Genomic DNA, 13,416 nt, shown 5'->3' with positions numbered 1-13,416 from the left:
TGGTAGAGCATCTGCTTGGCATGCAGAAGATCCCAGGTTCAATCCCCGGCATCTCCAGTTAGAGGGACTAGGCAAGCAGGTGATGTGAAAGACCCCTGACTGAGACCCTAGAGAGCCACTGCCGGTCTGAGTAAACAATACTGACTTGGATGGACCAAGGGTCTGATTCAGGAGAAGGCAGCCTCATGTGTTTGGGAACCACTGTCCTGGAGGTTCGAGGCTGATTCCAAGTTAAACTATAGCCTTAGACAGTATGCTCAACTGTACATTACAGGCAAACTCTGCACACCTCTACAGGTGCTGATTTTTTTAAAAGCCATCGCAGCTTCAGAGTTAAGGTTCGAATGTGCAAAAAAAAAAAATCTAAACAACCCGGAGAATTTTAGAAAGAATACTTGGCATTGACTAGGAGAACTTGAGAACGGTCTAGTCACCTCCCATGATTTGAAACACCCTTCCATGTAAACAGAGCGTTAACTCTTCTACAACCACTTTGAGCCTGTTCATACAGCGGTCTGCCTTTCTCTTTAGTGCGGACAGCCCTTGAGAGTCAGCTTGGGTTTTCCCGTTTCTTCCCCATTGCTAAGGAACCTAAAGGCTGTGTAGTGTTTGACCCTTAACTGTTCTGCCGCAGTCGAAATTAAGGGAATCGGGAAAGGTTGCTTTGGATAATCCACTATAAAATAATTCCACCCCCTTCAAAGGTATTTCCCTCCCCACTACAGACAAAAGAGACACTTATTTTCAAATAATGGCAAAACACGAGCCGACATCTCGACAATGAACAAAAACGATACTTCCAATAAGTTATTGATTGCTTTCACCTATGACGATGAAGATGATCGGTTTTCATTTCCCCCCTGCCCTTTCACCCCTTCCCTCAAATATTTTTTTTTAAAAAAAGATTGTGGGAGACAAAAGTGGAAACTCCTGGAAGTTGTCTTCAAAAGGTCCTTTGCCAAAGCCATTTCTGCGTCATTATGCACCTCTGACTTATGTCCTTTCAAAAAGAAAACAATGTGGGTCTGACCTAGCTTAGCATCATTCTTCCAAAGCCCAATCCAATTTTCTTAAAGCTAAAATTAAAACGTTTTTAAAAGATCCTCTCTCTCTCTGCTTTTCCTTTCCTTTGTCTTCCCTAATTCCAATCGCTTCCTCTTATTAGCATTTTCATTTTCTGTGCTTCTCTTCCTTCTCTCCAGTTTTACTACCTGGTCCTTCCCCAGAAGTGTGCCTGTTAGCAGAGTTGTTGTTCAAGAACATCTTGTCCATGCCTTTCAGAGCCTCCGTCAGGTAGTTCTGGAGAGCCGTCAGGGCAGCGCAGATGGCAGGTGACCCAAAGCCATGGGTGATGAGGCTGAAGTGAGTCAAGCAGCTCTGGATCCCGGGTTCCAATATGGGGCTGGGCCGGCTGTTCCCGATGGGCGTCCTGTCCTGGGCCAAGAGGTCGGTGAATTCTTTACAAAGTTGCCTGTACAGAAAGGACGACAAAAGCAGACGAAGCGGGTCACAAGCAGACAAATGTCGTTTGTGCGTGGGGTTTTTACCTGAGGTTCGTGGCTCGCTGGACCCATGCTTTCCTGTTGGGAATCTCTGCACCAGCAGTCTCCAAGCTCAAATCAAGTCCCCCGCCCCTTGAAATGCTGCTTTGTAATTGGCTTACTTTGTAGAGCTTGCTGTGAGAGAAAATCACCCCCCAACCCAATTGCCAAATAAAAAAACATTTTAAGAAGAAAAAACAAAAAACAAAATGGAGCAATTGGTGAGAGCCAGCATGGTGTAGTGGTTAAGAGCAGTGGAGTCTGATGTGGAGAACCGGGTTTGATTCCCCACTCCTCCACATGAGCGGCGGAGGCTAATCTGGTGAACTGGATTGGTTTCTCCATTCCTACACAAGAAGCCAGCTGGGTGACCTCAGGCTAGTCACAGCTCTCTTAGAGCTCTCTCAGCCCCACCTACCTCACAGGATATCATTCTGTTGTGGGGAGGGGAAGGGAAGGAGATTGTAAGCCGGTTTGAGTCTCCCTTAAGTGGTAGAGAAAGTCGGCATATAAAAACCAACTCTTCTTCTTCTTCTACCTTCCTGTTGGGAATCTCTGCACCAGCAGTCTCCAAGCTCAAATCCAGTCCTCGCCCCTTTAAATGCTGCTTTGTAAGTAGCTTACTTTGTAGAGCTTGCTGTGAAAGAACCCCCCCCCGCAAAAAAAAAAAACCAATTGCTGCATAAAAAAAGCATTTTAAGAAGAAAAAACAAAAACAGGAGCAATCTGAAATGAGGGTGGGCGAAACCCAAACCTCGGTTTTAAAAAGCCTTTCTTCTGCTCAGAAAGCACTCCGAGGAAGCAGGAAGCATTTGAATCCCTGCCTCTTTACACACTGCTTTGCAATTGGCTGTGATAAAAACTATGCTTGGGTTTCCCACACTTTGCATTATGCATGGGGATTTCACCCGGTCTGAGCTCAGGGGAGAGGGAAGTATCGGGTTAGCAGAGGAACAGGAAGGAACAGGATTTGAGAGAGCTGGCAGTGAGGTCATCTCTAATGGATGGAAAACTCATGCATAACTCCAAGAACAACCGAGACAGCCTGGGGGCGAACATGAGTGAAAGTACCCATGCATAAACGACCAACGTCAACATGGGAAGCTAGGGAAACCAGCCTCCAGGGGGGACCTGGGGATCCCCCGGAATTACAGCTCATCTCCAGACTACAGAGGTCAGTTCCCCTGGAGAAAAGGGATGCTTTGGAGGGTGGACTCTATGGCATTGTACCCCACTGAGGTCCTCCCCAGGCTCCATTTCCCAAATATCCAGGAGTTTCTCAACCTGGATCTGGAAACCTTACCCCCTCTCTCATCCTGAGCTGGTGGCCAGGGAGGACCTGGGCAACCCTATGTGAAGCTGAATTATACTGAAACAGACCACTGGTCCATCATTGTCGGTACTGTCTACTTAAGATTGGCAGCAGCTGTCCAGGTTCTCAGACTGAGATCTTGCCCATCACCTTCCACCTGATCTTTTTAACTAGGATTGCCAGCCTCCAGGTGGTGGCTGGAGACCTCTTGCTATTACAACTGATCTCCAGCCGATAGAGATCCGTTCCCCTGGAGAAAATGGCTGCTTTGGCAATTGGACTCTATGTCATCAAAGTCCCTCCCATCCCCAAACCCCGCCCTTCTCAGGCTCCACTCCAAAAACCTCCTGCCGGTGGTGAAGAGAGGCCTGGCAACCCTAATTACAACTGATCTCTAGGTGTCAGAGATTAGTTCACCAGAAGAAAATGGCTGCTTTGGAAGGTAAACTCTATGGCATTATACACCACTGAAGTCCCTCCCCTCTCCAAGCTCAGCCCTCCTCAGGCTTAGGGTTGACAGGTGGGGGGTATTGGTTGCTATGCAGAGGCAAGCAATGGCAAACCACCTCTGCCCTGATCTGGATGGCCCAGGCTAGCCAGATCTCCTCAGATCTCAGAAGCTAAGCAGGGTTGGCCTTGGTTAGCAATTGGATGGGAGACCACCAAGGAAGTCTAGAATGACTCTGCAGAGGCACACAATGGCAACACACCTCTTAATGCCTCTTGCCTTGAAAACCCTAGGGGGTCACCATAAGTCAGCTGTGATGATGGCCCTTTCCACTACCATCACTGTCCAATTAATGACTGGATCCCATTGGTAGAGTTGCAAAGGACCAAAAGGCAGGGGGAAGTTGATTGATGAAACAAATAAAAACCCCAAGATGCTGTCAGGTGGTTTCTCCCAAGGCAACCTCACCCATGCATTAGTTGTCTGCTTTTCCATCAGCCTGTCCAATATGAACTATGCTGCGCCCAGGGCAAAAAGGCGTCTGGAGAACAAAACGTTCCAGATGATTCACACAAAGCAGCAAAGACACCACCTCAAACTCCTCTACTGTTTTTGCATAAGGAGGAGAGCTACATAAAACTGTGTGCAAGATCAGAAGGGGTTGCCAGGTCACTTGGATTGGCGGGCAATTGCCTTCCAATCCATTGCCTGGCTCGGAAGCGGGGATTGCCTGTGCGCGCAGCCACACCAACATGTAAACTTCCAGTTTACACCTGGAAGCCCCACATCGCAACGGGCCTTTAACCACTCAAACTCCCAGTTTGAGAGGTAAAAGGCCTATTGCGATGCAGCGCTTACGGTGTAAATGGGCAGTGATGTAATCGCATTGGCGAGGCCGTGCACACGCGATTGCCTGCCTCAGCTCCGCCCCAAAAACCTCCCGCTGGAGGAGAGGGGGGATCTGGCAACCCTAATGATTCGGGGCAGATGGTCAAAACAAGCCGAGGCCATACAATGGAGAAGTGAAAGAGGGAGTATGTTTGGGTGTGCCCAATTGTTTGTTTAATTATATTGCCAGCAATAGGGGTGTGCAAAATAAAATATTGGTATTTTCTGGGTTCGAATTTATCAAACCCGAATTTTTTTGGAAAACCTGGAAAATCCCATTTTTTTAAAAAAAATTCAGATTAATAAACCTGAACCCCAAAAATCCCGACCCTGAAAATGGGATCGAAGAGAAATCCACGCTTCCCCTATTCTCTGGGCTCCGGGGAATCAGGGTGGCATGGAATTCATTCAGGGCAGGTAAGAGGGGAGGGTGGGAAATGGTGATGGGGCCCAAACGAACTGAATAATGCTGAAAAAATTCAGCATTATTCGGGATCCTCTTATTCAGCTCCTTTTATTGCCTCCTTTTTTCATACCAGTTAAAAAAAAAACCATGAAAAATACCAAAAAGGTATTTTGGGTGGGGTTTTTTTAAACTTCGGTATATTGATATGCACAGCCCTAGCCAGCAATTGTTACAGCGCTAAGACACAATGGATCTAAAATGCTTTTTTTTACAATTTACCTGTTTATACCCCCTTATTTCCCCAATCGGGACCCAAAGTATAAAACCTGTAACATGCCCGTATCGAGGCAAGGTCCCTGCTGCTTCTGTTTTACAGAATACGAATGTTGACTTGCCCCATATCACTCAACAAACCCACGACGGAGCAGAAATTCAAAGCCAAACCAGTAGCTTCAGTAGGCTGAGACAGAATATGCTGGAGCTGAATCCAGACGAGACAGAGGTAATGCGGGTTGGGACGGCTGACATTTTAGAGCAGAGATTCCCAAATGTTTTGAGTCATGGAGCACTTTTCAGGAGAGAAACTCATCACGGGGCACTAATTTTCACCTACCACCTATATACTAAACCAAATGACAGTAGTATTTTTCTTTCCAATCTCTTCACGAAGCATTAGGAGATGTTTCGCGGCGCACCAAAGGTTGCACGGAGCACAGTTTGGAAACCTCTGTTCTAGAGGGACCGAATGAATGGACAAGGACTGGAGACCAGACTGGTATCAGGGATGGGAGGGACCTATGGTTGCCAATCTCCAGGTGGCGGCTGGAGATCTGCTATTACAACTGCTCTCCAGGCAACAGAGATCATTTCCCCTGGGAAAAAAATGGCCGCTTTGGCAATTGGACTCTAGGGCATTGATGTCCCTCCCCTCTCCAAACCCCACCCTCCTCAGGCTCCACCCCCAAAATCTCCAAGTGCTTCCCAACTCCGGGGTGGCAACCCCAGAGGTACCTCAGTGGGGTATAATGTCATTGAGTCCGCCCTCCAAAGCAGCCTTTTTTTTTTTTTCCAGAGGAACTGATCTCTGCAGTCTGGAGACCAGTTGGAATTCTAGGGGATCTCCAAGCCCTACCTGGAGACTGTCAACCCTTGGAGAAGGACAAGACCAACACAGGTATATTGTCTTTTTTGCTGTCCACAGGACAGCCGTCAATTACAATGTGGCCGTCAATTACAATGTTAGTAGCGTCTGTCCATCAAAAGATTATAAGTGCACATCCTAAACAAGATATTAAAGGTAAAGGTGCAAGCACCGGGTCATTTCTGACCCATGGGGTGACGTCACATCTCAACGTTTACTACACAGACTATGTTTACGGGGTGGTTTGCCAGTGCCTTTCCAAGTCATCTTCTCTTTACCCCCAGCAAGCCTGGTACTCATTTTACCGACCTCGGAAGGATGGAAGGCTGAGTCAACCCTCAGCCGGCTACCAGAAACCGACTTCCATCAGGATCGAACTCAGGTCGTGAGCAGAGCTTGGACTGCAGTACCACAGCTGACCACTCGGAGCCACAGGGCTCCTAAACAAGGTATTATACAGTGTTTAACTCTAAATATTATCCAGGGACAAGGTGATTTTTGTTTAAGCCAGGGATATGGATTGCAAGAGAGACTCTGTTGAGTTATCACAGTTTGGGTCTGATCAATGCAACACATGAGACTGGTCATTTGCAGAGGACACATGGCGGCACGAGCAAGCCGGAATATTCTGTCTCATTAGCCTTTGTATGTGACCCCACTGGGTGGTTTTTCCATGATGACTATTTGCTATAATGACATGAGAAAGGGAACAAGAGGGACAAACATGTGTAGTTGGGGCTCTGGGTGTTTGGGCAATGAGGCTCCTAGCCGCAATGCACAAAAATCTGTTTCAGTCGTGCATTTGTACACGCGGCGTTACAAGCTGCAGAGAGCAAAAACGAAGGAGGAAAAAATACACCCCGACTTCACCGACTCACATCTATCTGAAAATAGTAGCCATCAATTGTAATTCATCTCTCACTGAGGTCAATCATCTCGTAGATTTAATGGATCGCAGCACTAAACAGTTCATCAGTTTATGCATCAGAACTGTCTGTATTAGAGCAATATAAATGTCCTATTGTTTGGGGTTTGGGAGATTCTTTAGTATAGTCATGACCTTTGTCATTTAATCGAATAAAGAAAAGAAGAAGAGTTGGTTTTATATGCTGACTTTCTCTACCACTTAAGGAAGAATCAAACCGTCTTACAATTACCTTCCCTTCCCTTCTCACAACAGACACCCTGTGAGGTAGGTGAGGCTGAGAGAGATCTAAGAATGCTGTGACTAGCCCAAGGAAAAGGGGCAGAGGGGGAAAGCCGTTTAATGGCTATATGGGTCAGTGAGGGGTTTAGAGATTCCTTAGGTGGGTCGGGAATCCTGCTTTGTCTCTCGGGTTACCAACTCCAGGTTGGGAAATTCCTGGAGATTTTGGGGGTGGAGCCAGGGGAGGTCGGGTTATAATTCCATCGAGTTCACACTCCAAAGCTGCTATTTTCTCCAGGAGAAGGACCTCTGTTGTCTGGAGATCAGTTCTCATTCCAGGAGATCTCCAGGCACAACCTGGAGCTTGGCCACCAGTCACTTTAGATGGAAGTGAGATGTTTATTGTGGTGGCCTCTAATGGCTCACATGGGTTGATGCTTCACATTCATAGTCTTTCAGGATTATTTGAAAGCTATGGGGCAGGCAGTGATCTGTGGGTTTCAAAAGGCTCCGGTGAAGAATCTGAAAGGTTAGGAAATCTATAGGCAAAGCGATCACGGTATATTCTATGAAGAAGCCATATCTCTCTCCATCTCTCTCTCTGTCTTGATAGGTTATATTTGGATGAAGCCGGCCCTAAATGCCTCCATGTTTACTTTCTCCTCATTGAAATATAATCCATTGAAATATAGCCCTCTCCTCCAGGAACATGTCCACTCCCCTCTTAAAGCCTTCCTCATTCCCATAGCTACATTTTCAGACTTTTTCAGAAATAAAACTAAACAAACCGTACCATGAGTTGTCAAGTATACGACAAACGGTCCACTTTGGTTCAAGGGTTTTTAAGCAGAGGCTAGATGGCCATCCGTCAGCAATGCTGATTCTATGACCTTAAGCAGATGATGAGAGGGAACGCATCTTGGCCATCTTGTGGGCATGGAGTAGGGGTCACTGTGTGTGTGTGGGGGGGTTAGTTGTGAATTTCCTGCATTGGGCAGGGGGTTGGACTAGATGACCCTGGTGGCCCCTTCCAACTCTATTATTCTATGATTCTATGGTTTCCAGCTTCAGGAGACTATCAATGGAAAACGAGAGACTATCAATGGAAAAAATCCAGGTGGGGGGAAAAATCCAAAGTGAAAACTAAAGGCACAAAAGCGAGCGCAGGAATCAGGGAATAAACCAATGCTGTGTAGGGACAGAACCGACAGGGGAGAAACCAGGAGGAAAAGTCCACTGTAGATTAGAATGCTGCCGTCACTACAAGACAGAATGAGCGATCAATATAAATGTTCTAGCCATGAAATCATGTTAGGTGCGAAGAAACATCATTGCTAAGTTGTTTAGCTGTGGTAGTGATGGGGGTGGAAAGTGTTGTCAAGTTGCGGCCAACCTATGACAACCCCATGAGGTTTTCAAATCAAGAGACATTTGGAGGTGATTTGCCATTGCCTGTCTCTGGGTAGCAACCCTGGACGACCCTGGTGGCCTCCCATACAAGTACTAACCAGAGCTGACCATGCTACACTCCCAAGATCTGATGAGATCTGACTCACCTGGGTCTCCAAGGTCAAGGCAAGCTGTGGCTCAGTGGTAGAGCATCTGCTTGGCATGCAGAAGGTCCCAGGTTCAATCCCTGGCATCTCCAGTTAAAGGGACTAGGTGAGTAGGTGATGTGAAAAACCTCAGCCTGAGACCCTGGAGAGCCGCTGCCAGTCTGAGGAGACAATACTGACTTTGATGGACCGAGGGTCTGATTCAGTATAAGGCAGCTTCATGTGTTTATGTGTTCAAGTAAGTAAGTAACAGCCCATTCCTGAGAATTGGGCCGAATGTTCTGTGGAGGTGGCGTGACCTTGCCGCCAGCGTAAGTGCGTGTAATCGCACGATTCCATGCACTTATGCTGGCGGCAAGGCCAGTCCTGCCAGCAGCCGAGCACCACAGTACCACTCCTCGCCCCTCCGCCGGCACGGCCTCTCTGTGGCACAGGCCACGGTGTAGAGAGGCCACGCCGGTGCAGGGGGGCGTTCCGGTGGCATTCTGGGGGAAGAGCCGCCATGTAGGTGACTTCCTATCCTGTTTCGACCCTCGCCGCCGGCACAGAAAACGGCGGTGCTGCGCCTGCTTTTTAGCAGGTGCAGCCTCGCTGTTCCCTATGAGGAGCAGTTAAAATGCTGAGGGCTGTTTAGCTTGGAAAGAAGGCGGCTAAGGGGAGATATGATAGAGGTCTATAAAATTATGCATGGTATATGGAGAGAGTGGACAAGGAGAAGCTTTTCTCCCGCTCTCCTAATACTAGAACATGGGGTCATCTGCTGAAGCTGGAGGGTGAGAGATTCAAAACTGATAAAAAGAAGGATTTCTTCACACAATGCATAGTTAAATGGTGGAACTCCCTGCCTCACGATGTGGTGATGGCTGCCAACTTGGAAGGCTTTAAGAGGGGAGTGGACATGTCGATGGAAGATAAGGCTATCCAAGGCTGCTAGTCAAAATGAACACTAGTCATGCTGCATACCTATTCTCTCTAGTATCAGAGGAGCATGCCTATTATTTTGGGTGCGGTGGAACACAGGCAGTATAATGCTGCTGCAGTCATCTTGTTTGTGGGCTTCCTAGAGGCACCTGGTCATCCACTATGTGAACAGACTGCTGGACTTGATGGGCCTTGGTCTGATCCAGCATGGCTTTTCTTATATTCTTATGAGTTTAAAAGGCTTTGGTTGTGTGTTTGATCCATTAGAAAAGGACCCCCTCCTACAAAAAAAAAAAAATTAAAGCGAGAAACAGGAGACTTTGAATTTGGAGGGCAAACAATAACCCACCAAACGTTTTCCATTGCCAAAGCCCAAAGGCGGGTTCTACGAGCAATTAAAGTTCTGGAACATTAATATCTTTTGACCCTGCGGAAAAGGGCAATCGCATTCCAATCACGTCTAGAAAACATCTGGACAAATTTGAGCAAATGATTTTTCAGCCTTCCATATATTTCTTTAAATTACGCTGTCAACGGAGCACGCCGCGTCCTAGGGCACGAAATAAATGAGATCGGTTTGGGGGCTCGCCTGCGAGAGCGAACGGATGGGGGAAACGGCAGCCCGCGCCATCGAAGGTCTAAGCCTGCCATAAAACACCAAACAATATGGCACCAGAGCCGAGGGGAAGCATAAATCAAACAAATAGAAAAGCTATTGTAAAAGTTTCAATGAGCTGCAGAAAGAGGGGGGGACATCTAAATATAGCAGCAGATATAATATCCCCCCCCCCACTGTCCCTCAGCTGGTGCAGTAAAAGCGTCAGATCTATGGATGATTAACAGTAAACATTGGGAGGTGTGGGGCAGAATTTATGTTTTGTCATCTTGGATGGATAGGCAAGAATCCCGCTGAAATCCAGTCAGAAACTTTCCCACTGGCAGGAGGTTAGTGCCAAGGTCACCCTCTGGAAGAAAGAGAGAGCCCTTCACGGTGCGCACAAGCACTCCTCCACCCAAGTGACTCCCTCGGAGTGGCCTGCACGAAAACGGTGGTGTGGCCTTAGATGACTCCAGAACCACACATAACCCAAACTCACATAAACACATGAAGCTGCCTTATACTGAATCAGACCCTCGATCCATCAAAGTCAGTATTGTTTACTCAGACCAGCAGCGGCTCTCCAGGGTCTCAGGTGGAGGTCTTTCCCATCACCTACATGCCTAGTCCCTTTAACTGGAGATGCAAGAGATTGAACCTGGGACCTTCTGCATGCCAAGCAGACGCTCTACCACTGAGCCACAGACTAGTTCCCCACAATCCCAGTCAGCCCACAGTGAACAACTTTGGGGCTGCACAATAGAGATGCCAACCTCCAGGGGAGACCTGGGGATCTCCTGGAATTACACCTCATCTCCAGACTACAGAGGTCAGGTCCCCTGGAGAAAATGGCTGCTTTGGAGGGTATTATGTCCCACTGAGGTCCCTGTCGTCCCAAGGCTCCATCCCCAAATCTCCAACAGTTTCCCAACATGAATCTGGCCTCCCTACACACACACCCAGCTTACTACTCTGCGCCATGGGGCTCCTTAGTAAAGTGATCATATTGCTGCAATTCCATCATGATGGTGTAAATGGACTAGGATTGCCAACCTCCAGGTACTATCTGGAGATCTCCTGCTATTACAACTGATCTCCAGCTCGAGGGGGCAAGACTGGGTGTAATGTGTTTAAGATGGTGATGGGAAGTCCCATCAAGTCTCAGCTATCAAGTCTTAGCCAACTTATGGAGTCCCCATAGCGTTTTCAATGCAAGAGACGTCCAGAGGTGGTTTGCCAATACCTGCCTCTGCATAGCAACCTTGCACTTCCTTGGTGGTCTCCCATCCAAGTACTAACCTGTGAATAGTTTCCATGCATGCTGGATGTTCTCTTCCACAGAGTGTGCTTCCTTTTCCTCTAGTGTTTCCATTTGTTCAAGAGCCCATTGAAAACCATTGCCCATTCCACAGCAGAGACTATCTAGCAGAAGACTATCTAGGGAAGTGCTGTGGCTCAGTGGTAGAGCTTCTGCTTGGCATGCAGAAGGTCCCAGGCTCAATCCCCGGCATCTCCAGTTAAAGGGGCTAGGCAAGTAGGTGATGTGAAAGACCTTTCTCTGCCTGAGACCCTGGAGAGCCTCTGCTGGTCTGAGTAGACAGTACTGACTTCGATGGACCAAGGGTCTGATTCAGTATAAGGCAGCTTCATGTGTTCAAGCATAAACAGCCACACAAAATGCACACATGCAGTTCTTATTGGGAAACTGAAATTTACAAAAAATACCCTACAAAAAGGGAATACAACATGCTAATAAAGAACAATGTTCACATACAAGGGAGAACAAAGCCTCTACCACCGTTGCACAAGATTACAGCGATACAAAAATCCACAGTTGCAAACGATGCATAGAAGTGCAATGAAGAAAGTCATGTGTTAGGTTTTCATGTGTTTCTGTTTTCTTCACTTCTCACTTCCCTCTGTGGCCCCTAGTTTCGCGCCGTGGCCCCCCATTTACGCAATTTTTACTTGTGATCCCCTTGGAATATCCTGCCCCCCCGGGGGGGGGGGCATATGGCCCCAGGTTGAGAACCACTGGGCTAGCCTATCCAGATTGGAGCAGAGGTGGTTTGCCATTGCTTGCCTCTGCATAGCAAACCTGGACTTCCTTGGTGGTCTCCCATCCAAATACCTGGCCATCCAGGTCAGGACAGGTTTAAGCTGCAGGAATGTAAATTCCTGCTGAATATTAAGAGAAACTTCCTGATGCTAAGAGTGGCTTAACAATGCCACCAGCTCCCGGGGCTAAGATGGCTGCTCGTCACTGATCTTCTTCAAGCAAAAGCTGAACAGCCAACAACCAGCAATGCTGTGGCTTGGTGTTTCCTCCACTGAACCGGGGGTTGGATTTGACAGCCTATAAAACCTTTCCAGTTCTAGGATTCATGGGCTGCACTCCTAAGGACACTTTCCGGCTGCGAGAGTAAGCCCCACAGAATAACACATGGATTGCTGTGGATTGTCCTCTAGGGCTAATACTGAGGCATCCTAAAGATTAGGGCTGCCAGCTCCAGGTTGGGAAATACCTGGAGATTTTTGGGGCAGAGTCTGAGGAGGGTTTGGGGAAGGGAGGGACTTCAATGCCATTGAGTCCAATTGCCAAAGCGGCCATTTTCTCCAGGGAAACTGATCTCTGTCGGCTGGAGATCAGTTGTTATAGCAGGAGATCTCCAGCTAGTACCTGGAGGTTGGCAAACCTACTTAAGATTAATGCATTCACTTTGGCATACAGTTTTGTGAGTCATAGCCCACTTCCTTAGATTCATTAGTCTTTATAGCTCCACAAGACTCTGTCATTTTGGCCGCCGATGACTAACACGGCTGCCCCTGCTGGAAATGGTCTTTAAAGCATGTTATGAGCAGCACCACGAAGAATTAGTTATATCTGGATGCAGACAGAACAAGACACAAATGCAGGGAGGGTAACGGAAAGCCACACATACGCGGAAATGGTCTCATTATATAAGCCAGAGTCACACATTAAACAATATGGGAAACGCCGTGGGATTCATTTTCATTTTACTGAATACTTCTCCTGGTATGACCACCTCTCCTAACATGTGCCTAGGGTTGCCAGGTCCTTCCTCTTCACCACCAGCAGGAGGTTTTTGGAGCGGAGCCTGAGGAGGGCAGGGTATGGGGAGAAAAGGGGCTTCAATGCCATAGAGTCCAATTGCCAAAGCGGCCATTTTCTCCAGGGGAACTAAACTCTATCAGCTGGAGATCAGTTGTAATAGCAGGAGATCGCCAGCTACCACCTGGAGGTTGGCAACCCTGTATGTGCCCCAGAGACCACTCCGTTCTGCAAACAATACCCTCCTGGTGGTCCCCAGCATGTCCGTCTGGCCTCGACCAGGGCCTTCTCTGCCCTGGCCCCTCCCTGGTGGAGTACCCTCTTTATTGAGACCTTAGGGAATTCCGCAGGGCCTGTAAGACTGAGCTATTCCGCCAGGCCTGTG

General features: G+C 47.8%; 1 protein-coding gene across 1 annotated transcript in view; it reads right to left on the bottom strand.

Moving 5' to 3' along the window:
• Nucleotides 1-1,167: 1,167 nt before the first annotated feature.
• TFAP2B (transcription factor AP-2 beta) overlaps nt 1,168-13,416 on the bottom strand; it is a 61,855-nt gene continuing 49,606 nt past the window's right edge. The window contains exon 7 of the mRNA XM_056856154.1: nt 1,168-1,471. Coding sequence (XP_056712132.1) covers nt 1,171-1,471 — 301 coding nt within the window. The 3' untranslated portion in view covers nt 1,168-1,170. The remainder of the gene's footprint in view (nt 1,472-13,416) is intronic.

This window comes from Euleptes europaea, chromosome 10 (genome assembly GCF_029931775.1).
Source record: "Euleptes europaea isolate rEulEur1 chromosome 10, rEulEur1.hap1, whole genome shotgun sequence".
Lineage (NCBI taxonomy): Eukaryota > Metazoa > Chordata > Lepidosauria > Squamata > Sphaerodactylidae > Euleptes > Euleptes europaea.
Note: the sequence above shows the minus strand (reverse complement) of the source record. Positions and strands in the feature narration are given on the sequence as shown.